We start from the raw sequence: 14859 nt of genomic DNA on the forward strand, positions 1-14859 counted from the left end.
GATCCCACTTGCTAGGAAATGTAGTCCTAAAACCACCAAACTCATCTGCTTACAACAAGAGCAAGAATCTGAACATGCCTGGCTTCTCTAGTCTCAGAGCTTCCTAACCATCTATGCCAGGGCAACTGGGTTTCCTTTGCACTTTTTGAAAAGTCATCATTTGCTTTCCCCGTACTGGGCAGGAACAGCTGTGAAATCCTGATGGGACCCATATGAGAACAGAAGAGCCCCCTTCCTGCTCTATCCAAAGTCAACATGCGAAGCACCAGGAGGAATGATATCCATTCTCTCATGTTTCCTGTTCTCTTGGCCTCAAACTGTATACAATTGTCCATCCTATCTTATGGTCTTATCAAAATAATATTTAGCAACAGCAGTATCTCTGAATATAACTTACTCCTATTTCAGTAGCTTATTTAAAACACTATCTTCAGAGATTTAAGCGCCATAGCAATAACTATACACAGCAGCGTTAACATTTATGTATAAACAAAGCAATTCTTGCTAAGCAGCAGTCTCATATCAAAGACAGGTAGAAAGTAACTTTACAAACGTCAAAAAGTTGTGGCCAACAGGTAGTAAGGAAAGGAAAGAAAAACAAAGCAGAACAACAACCAGAAATCCTCTACCAAGAGAGTTTCCTGGTAAGGAATGTATAACTGAAGACTGAACTGTTACGGGCAATGTGGATATCATTATCTTCTTAATAGATGTTTTTCTCTTTTTATTCACTCTGGTGCTTTTCTTATGTCTAGCAGATGGATTTGCTGAAAAATCACACCCTCTCTCTTCAGTACACATCTATCCAAATCTTTGCAGGTATTTCAGGAAACACCATTGCTAAAGAAGGCTCATTTTATAGATTTTTTTCAGCTACACACACTGCATATGCATTGGACTAAAAGGCATATGGGAAATAAAGGGAGTAAATAATACAGAATAGCAYTGAAACTGCCTTGCTGGGTATACCTCCTTCAGTTGCCTGCCTCYAGCAGTAGCCCTAAGTAGATGCGTATAGAAGAAATACGACAGGTATAAAAGGATTTTAGGTACAATTATCCTAGGCTGCAAGTATTTTTAGTCGAAGAATTTATTAATTCAGACGTGCTTTGTACTATTTAGCAACCCTCAATCAATTTCTGTTCCACAGACATGTCCATTCTCTCTATGAACCCAAGAAAACTTCTAATAGCCAGTGCAGTGCTATCATCATTTTAGATTCCAGGAGCTTAATGGCTAATCTGGACAACAGTAGCGTTCAGACTCCTCTCCTCTCTCTCTCACTTGTGTATGGTTCATCAGTCTGTCTGGAGCCTACAGAGAAGTGGTCTTTACAATTCAGCTCATAGAAAAAGGAAGTTTCATACTTCAGCAATATACCAGATCAAAGTTTTTGGAAAATAAATCTTAAGAGGAGGATATCCCTGGATCTTGCAACAAAAGCTACACACCACTTCCACCACAAGCTACCCCATCTTAATACTGTATTATGCTATCAAAATATCCAGTGTATTTTTAGGAACCTGTTGTAAAGAATTCCAGCATGTGCACTTAATGTTCTTTTGTTTGGCATGTGACATTACCCTCCCTCTATGGTTAAGACAGCAAATTACCAGACACCCTAAAGAATTCAGCAGTCTAGCCAAACCTAGAAAAACCCACTTTTAACACCAGCAGCCTCGCCAACTACCACTCAGGTCTCAGCCTCCTTTTTCTTGGCAATGTCTTTGTGAAGGAAGTGGCATCCAAACGCTAACAGTACCAGTCCCTTGCCAATGCCCTGGCTCCTTGATACACAGACCTCAGATCAAAACACAATGCAGGAACAGACCATGCTGGCGCTGCCAGCCCAAGGGCTCCTGGCCTGAGACAGAAAACAAACCCCTGAGTGGATATCCTCTGGGCTTTGAGAGAAGTAATGGCCTGGTTCTAATAATAAGACTCATGTGGAATTTAATGGGAAAGACTCGGACAGCAGTCCTTCTCCTCGGACAGACTTAAATGAGCGTGACTCCCTCTTGTTCCCCTGAGCTGCCCCAGAAGCTCACTCTTGTGTAGTCCCATAAACCTCAGTGCTTTCTTCCTGTCTTCCTAGTTTAACCCCAGGACAGTATCGCACAGGGAGGCTGAACGATGCCAGCAGTTCATATATCCTCAAACAGACTGATGATGTTCAATTATGTGCCTATCTCTGCTCAAATGAAGGGTTTCAAGGCACAGCTTCCATTTTCTGTCCCTACTTGGCATCCAACAAAAGGAATAATACTGCCAACAGTGGCTGCACGGCATGAGAAAGTGTTACGATCAAATTTCAAGTAGAAAGTTTCATGATGAAATCAGCAGCAGATTTTTCTCCCCTTTACCTCCCTCCACCTCCTGGGCCACTGGAGGTCATGAGACATCGTGGAGCATCTGATCTAGTCCCACAAGGCTTGCAAAAGGAAGCCTGTGGCATTCATCTTCCACTCGCCCCATGGCTCTGTTGCTGGAAACAAGTTTATTCCTTTCTAGCATAACCAGAAGTTGGAGTTCAGAGTAAAGGATAAGCAAATACACTCAGTGAGGATATGATCCTCGGTGGTGAAATATGTACCTCTACTTCCCTAATCCAAATGTTAAATCCTACTTTAAAAATGGAAATTTTTTTGAAAAAGGTGAATATGAGCCTCCAGTCCCTGCATTCAGCTTTTCAAACCCAGCGGCTACAGACTGGATTCTTCAGACTGATGAGGTGTGATGCATTTGGCTTTCTTTTTTTTTTCCCCCCCTTTTCTTTTTTTTTCTTTTTTTGCACTCTCAGAGATCTTTTAAAACAAAAATAAATGCTTGAGAGCTCAATACTCCACGCTTTGCAAAACCATGATTATCTGTGAGGAAATTCTTCAGGCTTCTTTTAGGTGTAAATGTGCTGTGGTGGCTTCTTTGGGGTTTTTAAACCACAAAGCTACATAATTTACGTCATATATTTAATAGAGAAATAAAAGCCTAGTCATATATCCCACACAGTTTGGAGAGAAACAGCATCAAAGTCTCCCTACAAAAATGGTTTCAAACTAATAAACATGCATCATCGCTTGCAAAAAAATTGAGTTAGAAAATAACTTAAAAGAGTTTGACATATATGAAGTTGTTCTACCCTCATACCTCCAAAATACAGCTGCAATCTTCCCGTATTCATTTCTGTTTCTCATGTTAGAGAGGCTATATGATTTTTTTGCATTTTATAATGAGCTATGATGGGTCTCCTACTTTTGGGTATTTACTTAGGACACACGTGGCATGGTGCATGACATTTATAGAATGATTTTGATCCTTTCTGCTGTACAAAGCTGTACAATCACAACACAGGATGTTTTCCTAATGTTCAAACAGTTCCAGAAAATGGTCATGTATGTTTAGAAGTCCAGCATCACACGATTACTTCTTGGTTAGAGTACGATTCATTTAACATTTAGGAAAAGAATAAATTGAGTTAGCTGCAAACATATTTCAGATAGTCACTTCTTCTGAGAGCAGAAAGGAGAAGATACAGCGTGACTTCACTTGCAGGAGTCACTCCTTACTCATTAAGAAGTGATAATATGAGGAACTCTGACACACTTATTTGTCTTACTCTAATAAAATTCGTAAAATAAAGATTTACAAAATTTACCAGCATGGCTCAATTGATTAAAAGGACAAATTCATAAAAATACAAAAAGTCTTTGGCCTAAATAGTGTGGAATGGCAAAGTCTGGTTTTGATTTTCTCTTCAATCTTTTATTTTTAGAGAATCCTTGAAAAGACTGTTTCCATGATATCACTGACATCTCTCTCAAAAAAAAATGACAAATTCCATTAGCATGACCCACAATGTGTTCAGAAACTGCTTTGAGTTGATACGTGTCTATAAAAACAGAACATTTTTACATTTTAAACTGCATGCATAAAATAAATTTAAAGGCAAGAAGAAGCTGATAATTAGGCCATAGACTTTAAAGGGAGAATAATTTTGTTTTATCTCTGATAAATGAATAATTGTAGCATTTGGAGATTTTTATGAAAGTTTGGGATTATTTCCTTATTCCTCGGCCTATTGCTGTTTACAAATTTCAAGAAAAGCATGAATAAATGGAGGTAAGGATTCCTTAGATTACATGAATCTTGATGAAACTACAACTGAGGCACTTCCTGTTCAAAACAGCTAAAATAATAACAGCTTGTCCTGATTATATGTACTCACCAGTGCAAAATATGTTGCTGACCAATTATGCTCTCTTTAACTATTAACAGTAGTATCTTTGTTCTCAAACAATGTTAGACTGCACATGCCCTGGAACTTTTATATTTACCTGGTGGATTCTTGGCAGGATCATTGTGGCTTGGACTTCCTGGTTGTCCAGAATCTATAAAGAAATCACAGAAGTGTTTTACTATGTTTTGAAAGTATCTCACAATTCTATAATACCCTCCTTTGGTATTAAACTAATACTTAACTTTGTTCTTTAAAGGTCATTTCCCTGACTTTCCACATGAAGGCATTACTGAACAAATACACTATATGTAATCCATTTTATACAGAACCAGAAACATTGTGAAAAATGCAATGATCCTCTTAAGAGGAACTCATAGATCACTGAATAAGGACAAGAGAGTCATTCAGGTAAATACTCAGAGTGTAAACGCATCTAGAAGGGTACGTTTTCATTCCCTTTCCCTCCATCCCAAAATATAATATAATACAATTAGCAAAGCAGAGCTAGCTTCTTCTGATGCAATGATCAGAAAGATGTACTGGATCAGGCAACTAAAGGGGTTTGTGGCGACGAATCCTGTTTCTTTACCCTTCCCTTAAAGCACAAAGGCACATATTGCTTCCACAGACTGAAGACCGAAGATACGACTGTCTGTTTTAATACAGCACTGCCTTTGTGTTCACATTCTGTAAGAGTAGCTGTTGTGAAACGAAGTTAATGTAACATAAAAACTAACCTAAACAAGCCCTAAAGACTTCAAAGAGTGCATTTGCCTCTTGCCACCTAATGAATCAAGAGGAGAGTGTGATTCGATGTTAACACATCAGATAATAAATGCTATCCTTATTCATAAGAACAGCTTCTTTTAATCTACTTCTTGCTGCATTCCTACATCAATAATATAATAACATTCTGCTCCAATGCCAGAAAATATACCAACAAATTGTGACATGATAGACAATCTTGTACACAAAAAGTAAGAAATGAAATGAATAATGACCATTTCTTCTGTGTATGGGTATCTGAAGTGGAGCAGTTTCATATCTGAACAAGAGGTTGCCATTACTCGAACAAGCAACACTGCTCTTTAGCAGCCTACGACCACAAAGTAGTTGCAACATAGCACTACAGAAATAGATACTGCCAAATGGATCCCGCCACTGCACAGAAGCACTCAGGGTTCTTGACCAAAAATTTTTTTGTTCCTCAAATTAAAGCAAAAAAAAGATAAGTGAGGAAAGAAGCACACAAATTGGTGAATACTGGTCCCTCAGTCTCCATCACTTCTTCTTAAAACCAATACAGCCTTTAACTTGGAATAAAAGATTCTCTCCCCTCTTTATGCAAGGCTCATTAAAATCTGTTATCATCTCCTATACAGTTTAGCACAGTGGCTTGACACATATGACTCTCAAACAGATTAAGCTAACACTGACTTGATCCTACAGAAGGTATTACCTGACATGGAAATCCATCTCAAAATTCAAACTCTGAAGATGTGGCAGAAGTTACCTAACAAAATATACTTGTATATTCTCTTAACTCATTCATCTAAACTGTGTTCAGCTAAACTACTGAATTACCTGAATTACAGAAAAAAAGAATTTGAGAATCAAACTGTTGCACTGGAAGATCAATGCATATATGAAATCCTGTTTCAATGCTATTAAACATACAACTAAATTTGCCAGTACAGAATGAAATTATCCTTGCACACAGTAAAATGCACGCAGGAAAGCTAATTTCATGTCATGAGATTTCCTCTACTTTCTTCCACTCAAGATTAGCAGAATAAAACCAGGTCCTCATCAAATCCTGTGCATCCCATAGTTTTCTTGAAAAGTGCCACTTTCAGAGGCCTGCCTCAGTGTACAGCACCCAGGATGCCTGAAATTCTCATCATAGCCGGTCTCAATCTCCCCAAGAAATAGCGCACATGGTACCTCTCCCTGAAAGAGTCTTAAGGAACAATTCATGACTGAGATAGCTGCCTAATTGCTTTTTCTCTGTTTTGCTACATATGCTGTGAAAAGCCTGAAAGTAGAGGAAAGGTATCACAGGGAAAATCAAAACTCCTATTTTTATTTCATTTTTTCAGTGCCTGGTCTTTTTTTGCTAGAGTTCAGAAGGAAAGTAAATACAAACTCAACTCTCAATTTTAATTCCTGTTTGGTAGATCTAATACTTAGTTTCTATTCTTAGATATACTAGCCTACTTGCTGATTTTTATGTGTATTCTTGCATTAAGGTAAAGCTTAGGCCTCCATAAAATCCTGACTTGATTATAAACAAGAGTGTTTGAGAGCAGAGGAATTAGGTAGTTTCAGTAATGCTACATGGGAAGCAATGCTTTCCTGAGTAAATCAATAATATAACACATTTTACAAGTAACAAATAGCCACTTAAGCAACTAATAGCTACAGCTATAGATCAGATTTGTCTTGTTGGTTACATTCAAAAGTTGGTTTGCAGGGCTAGGAAAATCTCCTGAATTGCCTGAATGAGTTTTGGGAAAGTCAATGAACAATATGTATCCATCTTGTACACCTGTATCTTTTCATGATAAGACACAGTACACCCCTTCAAAAAATCAGATCAAATTAACCTGAAAACATTTCAGGAATGCTAAAAGTGTGATACATTTCTGCATATGGACCTTCATAAGAACTGAAGTCTTTGTTCCTGTATTGCAGTTAAAGAGGTCCACTCTCCAGAGGCCAAACTTTAACATTCTTATAATAGGTATTCCCTATTTCTGCAAACAGTATGTATCATTTTTTAAAATAAGATTACCACAGAGGCTAATTTTACACCGCAATGGTGCACTAATTTTACACAGCAATGGTGCAAGTGTTAAATGAAGTGCTTGGGATAATACAGATTTGAAACCAGATTAATGTTCTTAAAAATAGCCTTCAAAGTTTTCTTCTGCTCAAATTCACTGGAAAATGTGAAAAGTGAAGAATATTTTTTTAGTTCTTGTATAGCAGTTTGCTGTTAGTCCTGCTTTCTCTTTGTCAACATGGCAATTTTCTGGATCCATAAACCTGAGTTAATGAAGGATGTTAGCTAAAACAATTCTTTTTCATATTATAATAAGATAAACTTAGTATGGAATTTTCCAGTCACAGGGATAAGCAGTTGGATAATTATTATAATTTGCCAGTCAGACTTAGCTTTGTTTTATGTTAACTACTGATCAATCATGATTTCTCAGATTGATTCCTTCACAGTGTTTTGACCAGTAAATGCTACTATTTGCGAATGGGATCTTACTAATGCTGAGAAGGAAAAGAATTATTATACACTGAACAGGAGAATTAATCTATGTAACTTTTCACTTAAAATGCAGAGAATTTCATTCTTGTTATGAAAGACATACAACTGTGATGGGCTGTGATGAACAGATTCTTTTATCAGTATCAGTAATTATAAAAAACTCTCCTTTTGATTTGATTTGATGCAAATAGCCTTACAAAGTACAAGAGAATCATGATCATTATATGAATAAAACAACTTCATTTAAAAGCAGAATAGTGAATGAAAAGAGACACTGGAACAATATTTTTCTAAAAGAGAAAGTAAGAAGCATTTTAAGGAAAGCCATAGAAAGTAAGGAAGCAGAGGACATGGTAAGACATTTTAAATCTTTTTTTGTCTTTATCTATACAATATCATTAATTTCGTTACAGGAGCCCTGGAATCAGAAATTGCAGGCTTTTATTCCAGTGCAATGGAGAAAGACATAAACCAGACTCACTGTTTATCTCACTGCTTCGCATCTGATTTTACCATGACATAATTCTGTGCACAAAAAAGAAAGACTTCCTCAGTTAGAAGTTCTAAGAAAATATATAAAACTAGTAGCAAATAAAACCCCATCATGTACCTGTGATGGAACTGAATTTTTCACCATTTTTATTCCAACAGTTTCTTCCAACTACAAGTTTTCTTAATTTTTCTTTTTCCTTTTTTTTTTTTTAATCCTATTTCTCAAATTTTGTTGTCAGCATATTTTTTCTTGGGAAGATTCTTCCATATAGATCTTAAAATTGCTTATTTGCTTCTTATTTTTTCACCTACACCTACATTTCCAGTGAATGACTTTCACATATGTCTCACACGTACAGGAAGAACAGCTTCTGATCTGCTCTTCTTGGAATTAGTTGTTCCAAAAGTCAATGGAGGAAGTATTGATCAGTCATTGCCTCATGGATGAACAGTTCATACCAGAACAGTTCAAACATTTACCTTTTGCTAGTAGATATTCATGTAGTCCTAACACTACAGATGTACTCAATGTAACCTATTGTGGTTTGACATGAACACTACTAAAATATTCTCTTTACCTCAAATTACTCTTTCTTTTTAGAAAGTACAAAATATGAGTCAAGCAGCTGGTATATTTTATACTGAGTTGTTTCCCATGTTTTCAGCCCTAATGGTTAACCTTGATGAATATACAAGGGTGTAGACAACTCTCGCTACAGGCAAGGTCAAGAAAAACTGACTAGTGGTGAAAAACCTGTCCACTTCCCCTGCTAGTGGAAGAAAGGTGATGCCATGTCACATCATTCTTATTTGCATAAGGTAGCAGTGAAAAAAGCCGTTGGTTCACCTTCTAGATAACAGAAGATGCTCTCTCTTTTGCACCCAGAGAGGAGCATCTCCTTCAACAAAAAGGAGGAGGAGGAATGCACACTCTAGCAAAGCCAAGTCATGTTGCTGTTCACCATTTTAGCTTCCTGAGAGATTTTTAACATTCCCTGGTAGTTTCATCTCTTTAATGTAGCCAATAAGAGAAAACTCTCTCTTTAAAAAGTAAATTTTGTTGTACTTCCCTTATGCCTCCTATCACAGAACCAACATATTTTGCTTTTAAGGCTGTCTATATTAGTACAACTTCAAAGTTCATGAAAAGAAATAGAGACAGGTCCATAAAAAAAGAAAAAATATTTTCTCCAGCTGTGTCCTAGAAATAAGTAGATTCTGCTCAGGTCTCATCCTAATCAAATAAACTTTCTCAGTGATTTCAATGAACACATTTCACCTTTGATTTGCTACAGACTAGAGACAGCCTTTGCATTCAGTTCATCTCAGCTGACAGGCACTAATTTAATCATTTACCATCATGTAAATACACCTTCTTTGATTCCTGTGATTTGAGTATGGGGGAGGATCAAGGTACAGGGAGATCTGACACCATGTAAGTATCACTTTGATGTTGTTCAAATCTTCACATACCTGTACAGGGTCTGACTTGACAATCAAAAGAGTCACTACCATCACGAATCARCCACTGCCTCCCAGACTGTCATCCTGTCAACCCCACCACCAGACATTGCAGACTTGACTAGAGTGGTCCTACCACTATAGTGGTCCTACCACAGTGAAAATCATAGCACTACAGGACCACTCGGGCTGGCAGGGACCTTGGGAGGTCCTTCATCCAGCCCTGGCTGACGTAGTCTCAGCTGCAGGGGCAGCCCCGGTCATGCCGAGCTTTACCCCACCACTAAAAACTCTCTTGAAAACACTTGGAAAGGACAGCACAACCTCTTCGTCCTGGCCCCACTGCTGGGCTGACCCTGGGGGAAAAATCCATTCCAGACGCAGCTGTTTATCTTTCAGAGCTCAACAGCTTAGAGCACCATCATGGCAGGAAAGCTTCCATGGCAACAGAAAAGTAGTATAACCTCACCTCCACAAAGTGGAGTGACAAACAATGTGGTCAGCAAAACTCCATAAAGCAAATAAATATATATTCTTCCACCTATGTATTTGTAAAGATTACAAAAGATTACAAAGTTAATTATTATTTTCATGATTTTAGTACAGATTTACCTTCTAGTACCTATGTCATTTTACCCCGTGAAGGCAACTGACTGGACTTTTAACAACCTCGTTTTGCAAAAGTAGCATCTTTCATAGTATAAAATACCAGTCTGATGACTCTAAATTATTGTACAATTTTATGAGCATCACTTGCACCAATCGTAATGACATGACTGTTTATGATATAAACAAGTTAATAGTGTTTTATAGTGTTAAGTATCTACTATACTATATACTATACTATAACACTATAAAGAGCGCAGTGGAATACATGTAAATATCACCGCTTCCTTTCAGAATTGGGTTGACTTAATCGATTTATTAATTGATTTATTGATTATTGATTTTTTTTTCTTGTATTTTCATAGACCACCACATTTGAAGGAATTACTTCTCCTGAAGACTTTGGATAACAGAATGTGTACAATAAAATAGGGACTGAAAGCATTTTCTTTACTGGATATTGCTCAAGATTATGGTATGAGCCACAGGTCACACAAAACACCTCCAAAAATAAGTAGGGCCTCCCTGTGAGAAAGATATGCTTGCAGGACRAAGCCTCACCTCTTTCAACAACTTCATGAGCAACAAGGTTTGAAGGAGCTTTAAATCTGAGATAGCTTGCTTGGGAGACAGAAGTTGGGTTTTGTTTAAATTTAGTTTTGAGCTTGTTTACTTTGGAGAGAGGACACGCCAGGAACAACTCAGCCACTGACAGTCCCATTTCATCACACCTCCCCACGCGCCCCAAGCACAGACGAGTTTGCCCGTCGTCGGCTCGGCTGCAAGGCGCGCCAGCCGGAGCTGCGAGGGCACGGYGGCACCAGCCCGGCGAGCCCAGGAGCCCCCGAGCCCCGGGCTCGCAGCGACGGCAAGGGGCAGCTCCCCACGCTTGGGGCACTTAGAGCCGCACAGGTCACCGCTGGCTCCCAACTTCACCTCCTGCTCCATCAGCAGCGCCAACTCGCCGCTGCCAAGTCACCCAACCGGCCATTGTCAGGACTGTTAACCTTTCTTCAGAGTGTTTTAATTAGGTAAATAAAAATCGGTAATTGAATCAACATTACGTAATGTGTTTCTGATTTGTAATCTCATTTAAATTAATTAACTGACTCAGCCCTTGTTTAGTTTTTAAAATGCCCTAGTTAAGAAGTGGAGCTCTGGGAGTAAATCCAGTTTTCATATAGTTGAAAGAAATTCAAGGACCTAGAAATACTTATTAGAACCAAAACAGCAATCAGCATACTTAGCTTCTCAGCTGTATGTTACATGCACAGATTTATCTTTTTAATTTAAATTCTCTCTTCTGTTTATGTAAAATAAATCACAACATTTATTTATTCAAAATATTTCTTATACAATTTATAAAGAACAYATGTTGCTCTTTTTGGAAACTGAACAACTTTCCCCAGCTGTGTTGTAAGATAAGTTGCRCATGGGATACATACATATGTACGTACACATACACATATATATGCATACACGTGCACACACATGCACACATACATGTTCACACATTTTTAAGTTAAAGGATTTACATCTTTTCATGCTTGAAACAAATGTTTGCCATACTTCATAACATTAGCTTAGCTTTTTTTTGATGTGCACTTTAAGAAGAGATTTACATAGGTATCTTGCCACATGGGGATGAATGTGAAAGAACGAAATTTCTTTCCAAAACTTGCAAGATTCAGTAGGAAAAGATGAGATATGGATGCTTTATTTTATCCATCTGTGAGATACTGTGTATATTATCTATACTCAGAAACATTCAGAAATTGTTCTTGGAAACCAAGAAATCTTTTACATTATAGTACAGAGGGCTTTCATTATAGATTCTTAAGAAAATGAAAGGCAGGAGGTAGAACACAAAAGTCTTATTCRGGGAATTAGAAAAGAAAAAATCATATGACATACTATATAAACAAGAAATTTCATATTCGCACATAAAAATAGAAATTTGTTGGCATGTATCATTGGCCAATTAATAAATTGTCCATTACATTACGCCATGAAATATAAAGAATGACCCTCATTTTCATGCAATGTATTTAATAACTACACGGTGAATCCTGTTTTCATGGAAATCAACAGGGGTTTTACCACTGACTCCCATACAGCCAGGATCTCATTCTTTCTTAGCATTTTAGGGCAGTAAAGTAACAAGGGTTCAGGGAGACAAAATGTTTTCCACTACATAAGGTAATATTTTTAGGCACAGGATAACGATGAAAAAAAAAAAAAAAAAAAAAAAAAAAAAAAAATTTTTGCTCACAAATGGGTCTCAGCCAAAGGTTGTTAAAATCAATGGAAAGTTGTCCCAGTAAGCTTTGGATGAAGCTCTTTACGGGAAATTACTTACGGGAAAAAGTACAAAAGAAAGCCCTATTGAACAGATACCATAAGACAGAACTGCATTTTTCTTGTAACGACATTGTATCTTCCATTAAAATACACAGTCTTTTAAAAGCCAGATTTTTCAGCCTTGCAAAATGTGACACACTCCTTTGCAAGGCTGTAACATCACCCAACCAAGAACCCACAAAGTAGTTTATAGACACTAACAGCGGCTCATGAACCCCCCCGTTATTCTATAGCGAGAGATTTCCCAAATCGTAAGTACGCTACCACACTACATGCTAACTGGAGGAAATAAACACCAATTAAACTAAAATGTTTCTTCTTTACATAGCACAGAAACTCCAAAATTTGATGGGAACACTTTAGTGTTTCATGTTTCTTCAAGCCAACTAAGAGCAGCATTGGTAATAGCTCTGCCAGTAAGTATAAATGTGCTAGGATCCCCAACCTTCCCCCACCAAAAAGAATGTTCTCTTTAAAARGGGAGGGAAAAGTCATAACGTTTTTGATAACCTCAATATCATTGCAGTGTTTCCAGATACTGAAACATTTACCTAAGCATCTTGTAATTTTGGTCTATGCACATCACTGTCACAACTATACATCATACACTTTCATTTAAATTTATTTCTAAGTTATGACACAGTAATAAAACATGATTTTTAGCATAACAGAAGATGGAATGCAGTAACAAAAGACTCCAGAAGAGCACGGTGTTATTTTCAAATGCACTCTGTGCTGTTTGTACATTAATAAGTATTTATTTTATYGAGGTTGCCTATTGATGTGCGGTTTTTAATTATCAGGGATACCAATTTACATCTAATAGAGGAGACATATGAGAAGACTGATAGGAAATACTGTAGTCTCATGTATTCTTAAGTAATATATTTTTAGCAAAAGATCAAGTTTATGATAGCTATGCCTCAGATCACAGTATCTACATATAATTTGTATGTTATGTATATATATTCTATATATAACGGATTTAATTTATCATTATCTAAAAATCCACAGATAAAATATTTATACACTGCTTTGCCTGTCCATATTCTGATACATATATTACTTAAAAAATAATAACTGTGAGAAAAGAGAGAGTAAAGGTAGCAGAATTTTGGTACATCAGTGGGCACTGAGTAGGCAAAGCACAAGAAGGGCCAGCAAAGCTTACCCCACATTTTCCTACTTCTAGTCCAAAAGCTTGAGTGAAATTGCATAATACACACAGCCACCATGTTTACTTTCCAGTATTTAATATGTGAATCGGTAATAAACAGATAGTGAGAACAGACAATATAATACTTAAGTAACATTGACCAAATAAATATTTCAGGCCTGATCAATGTCTTGGTTTTCTGTCTACTTTGGCCCTTTACAGTAGACAAAAATTAGAAGTACCTAATCTTATATTTATTAAAATGCAGGACCATCAATGACTGTTGGTTTATTGGAGTGATTTTTCTGCAAAAAGGCAAGCACTTATTTTTAAACTATGTAACTCTCCCCCMAAAAAGTATTACAGTTTAAACCTTATCTTCTGTTTTTTAAAAAGCAATTTTTAATAACATTTTTCCCAGACTCTCCTTCTCCCTATTTGCAGTTGTGCTACTGCTGGAGTCATATTGGACCACAGCTACTAAACACCCAAGAAGGCTGTGCAATTCTGAAGGGCTAGCTGTCTTTCACTTCCTTTTGAGGCTTTCAAGACCAAAAAAAAAAAAAAAAAAAAAAAAAAAAAAAAAAAAAAAAAAAAAGCTGTTGTTTTGTGGCTTTCACAAGAAAGCATCTGCTTTGTAATTCTATAGCTTTTATTGTATGTTACTTGTCCACATATCCCTCACCTGTGTTAATTTCTAATGAATTAGCATTATCTTCGTAGGTGAGATGTTCAGACATAGCTGCAATGCAAACTACAGTTTGAGACCAAGATTTTAAACTTGCTTTCTCTTTCAGTGTGWAGCAGAGGCTGTTTTTGCTGTCTCTATCTCAGCTTATGTACTAAAGGTGTTGAGAGTCACTTTAGTCATTTGTACCTAAGGGGATTATAGCCTCAGAAAAAGGACAGTGCTTTTTATCTAAGAAACTGATGTACAGATTTAAATTCTAATATTTTTATTTTTATTGCATGGCTTGGTGTTTTGTTTTGTATGAATAAAACCTAAATGCTAGTGGAGGGAAAAAAAAAGAAAAAGAAAGAAAGAAAAGCCAGCAAAACTGTCACTGGACATGGTAAGTTGCCAGTGTATGCAATGCTATTTAACCATCCAAAGTTTCTAAGGTTTATTTTCTTACCACTGTTCCACCACAACAAGAGCTTGAGAAATCTATCACGCCTTTGGAGTTAAGAAAACATGTACAAGATTACTGAAAATACAACAGAAACTCAAGTCTCAGATGTGGCAGAGAGCAAAAAGGGCTGCACCAT

The 14859-nt window shown here is 37.0% G+C and overlaps 1 protein-coding gene across 3 annotated transcripts in view; it reads right to left on the minus strand.

Moving 5' to 3' along the window:
- NFIB (nuclear factor I B) overlaps positions 1-14859 on the minus strand; it is a 174394-nt gene that overhangs the window by 71375 nt on the left and 88160 nt on the right. For all 3 annotated transcript variants that reach the window (XM_085310586.1, XM_085310587.1, XM_085310588.1), the window contains exon 3: positions 4332-4385. In XM_085310586.1, coding sequence (XP_085166712.1) covers positions 4332-4385 — 54 coding nt within the window. The remainder of the gene's footprint in view (positions 1-4331; positions 4386-14859) is intronic.

This window comes from Rhea americana, unplaced genomic scaffold (genome assembly GCF_003343005.1).
Source record: "Rhea americana isolate MKP2758 unplaced genomic scaffold, rheAme1 scaffold_320, whole genome shotgun sequence".
Taxonomy (NCBI): Eukaryota; Metazoa; Chordata; class Aves; order Rheiformes; family Rheidae; genus Rhea; species Rhea americana.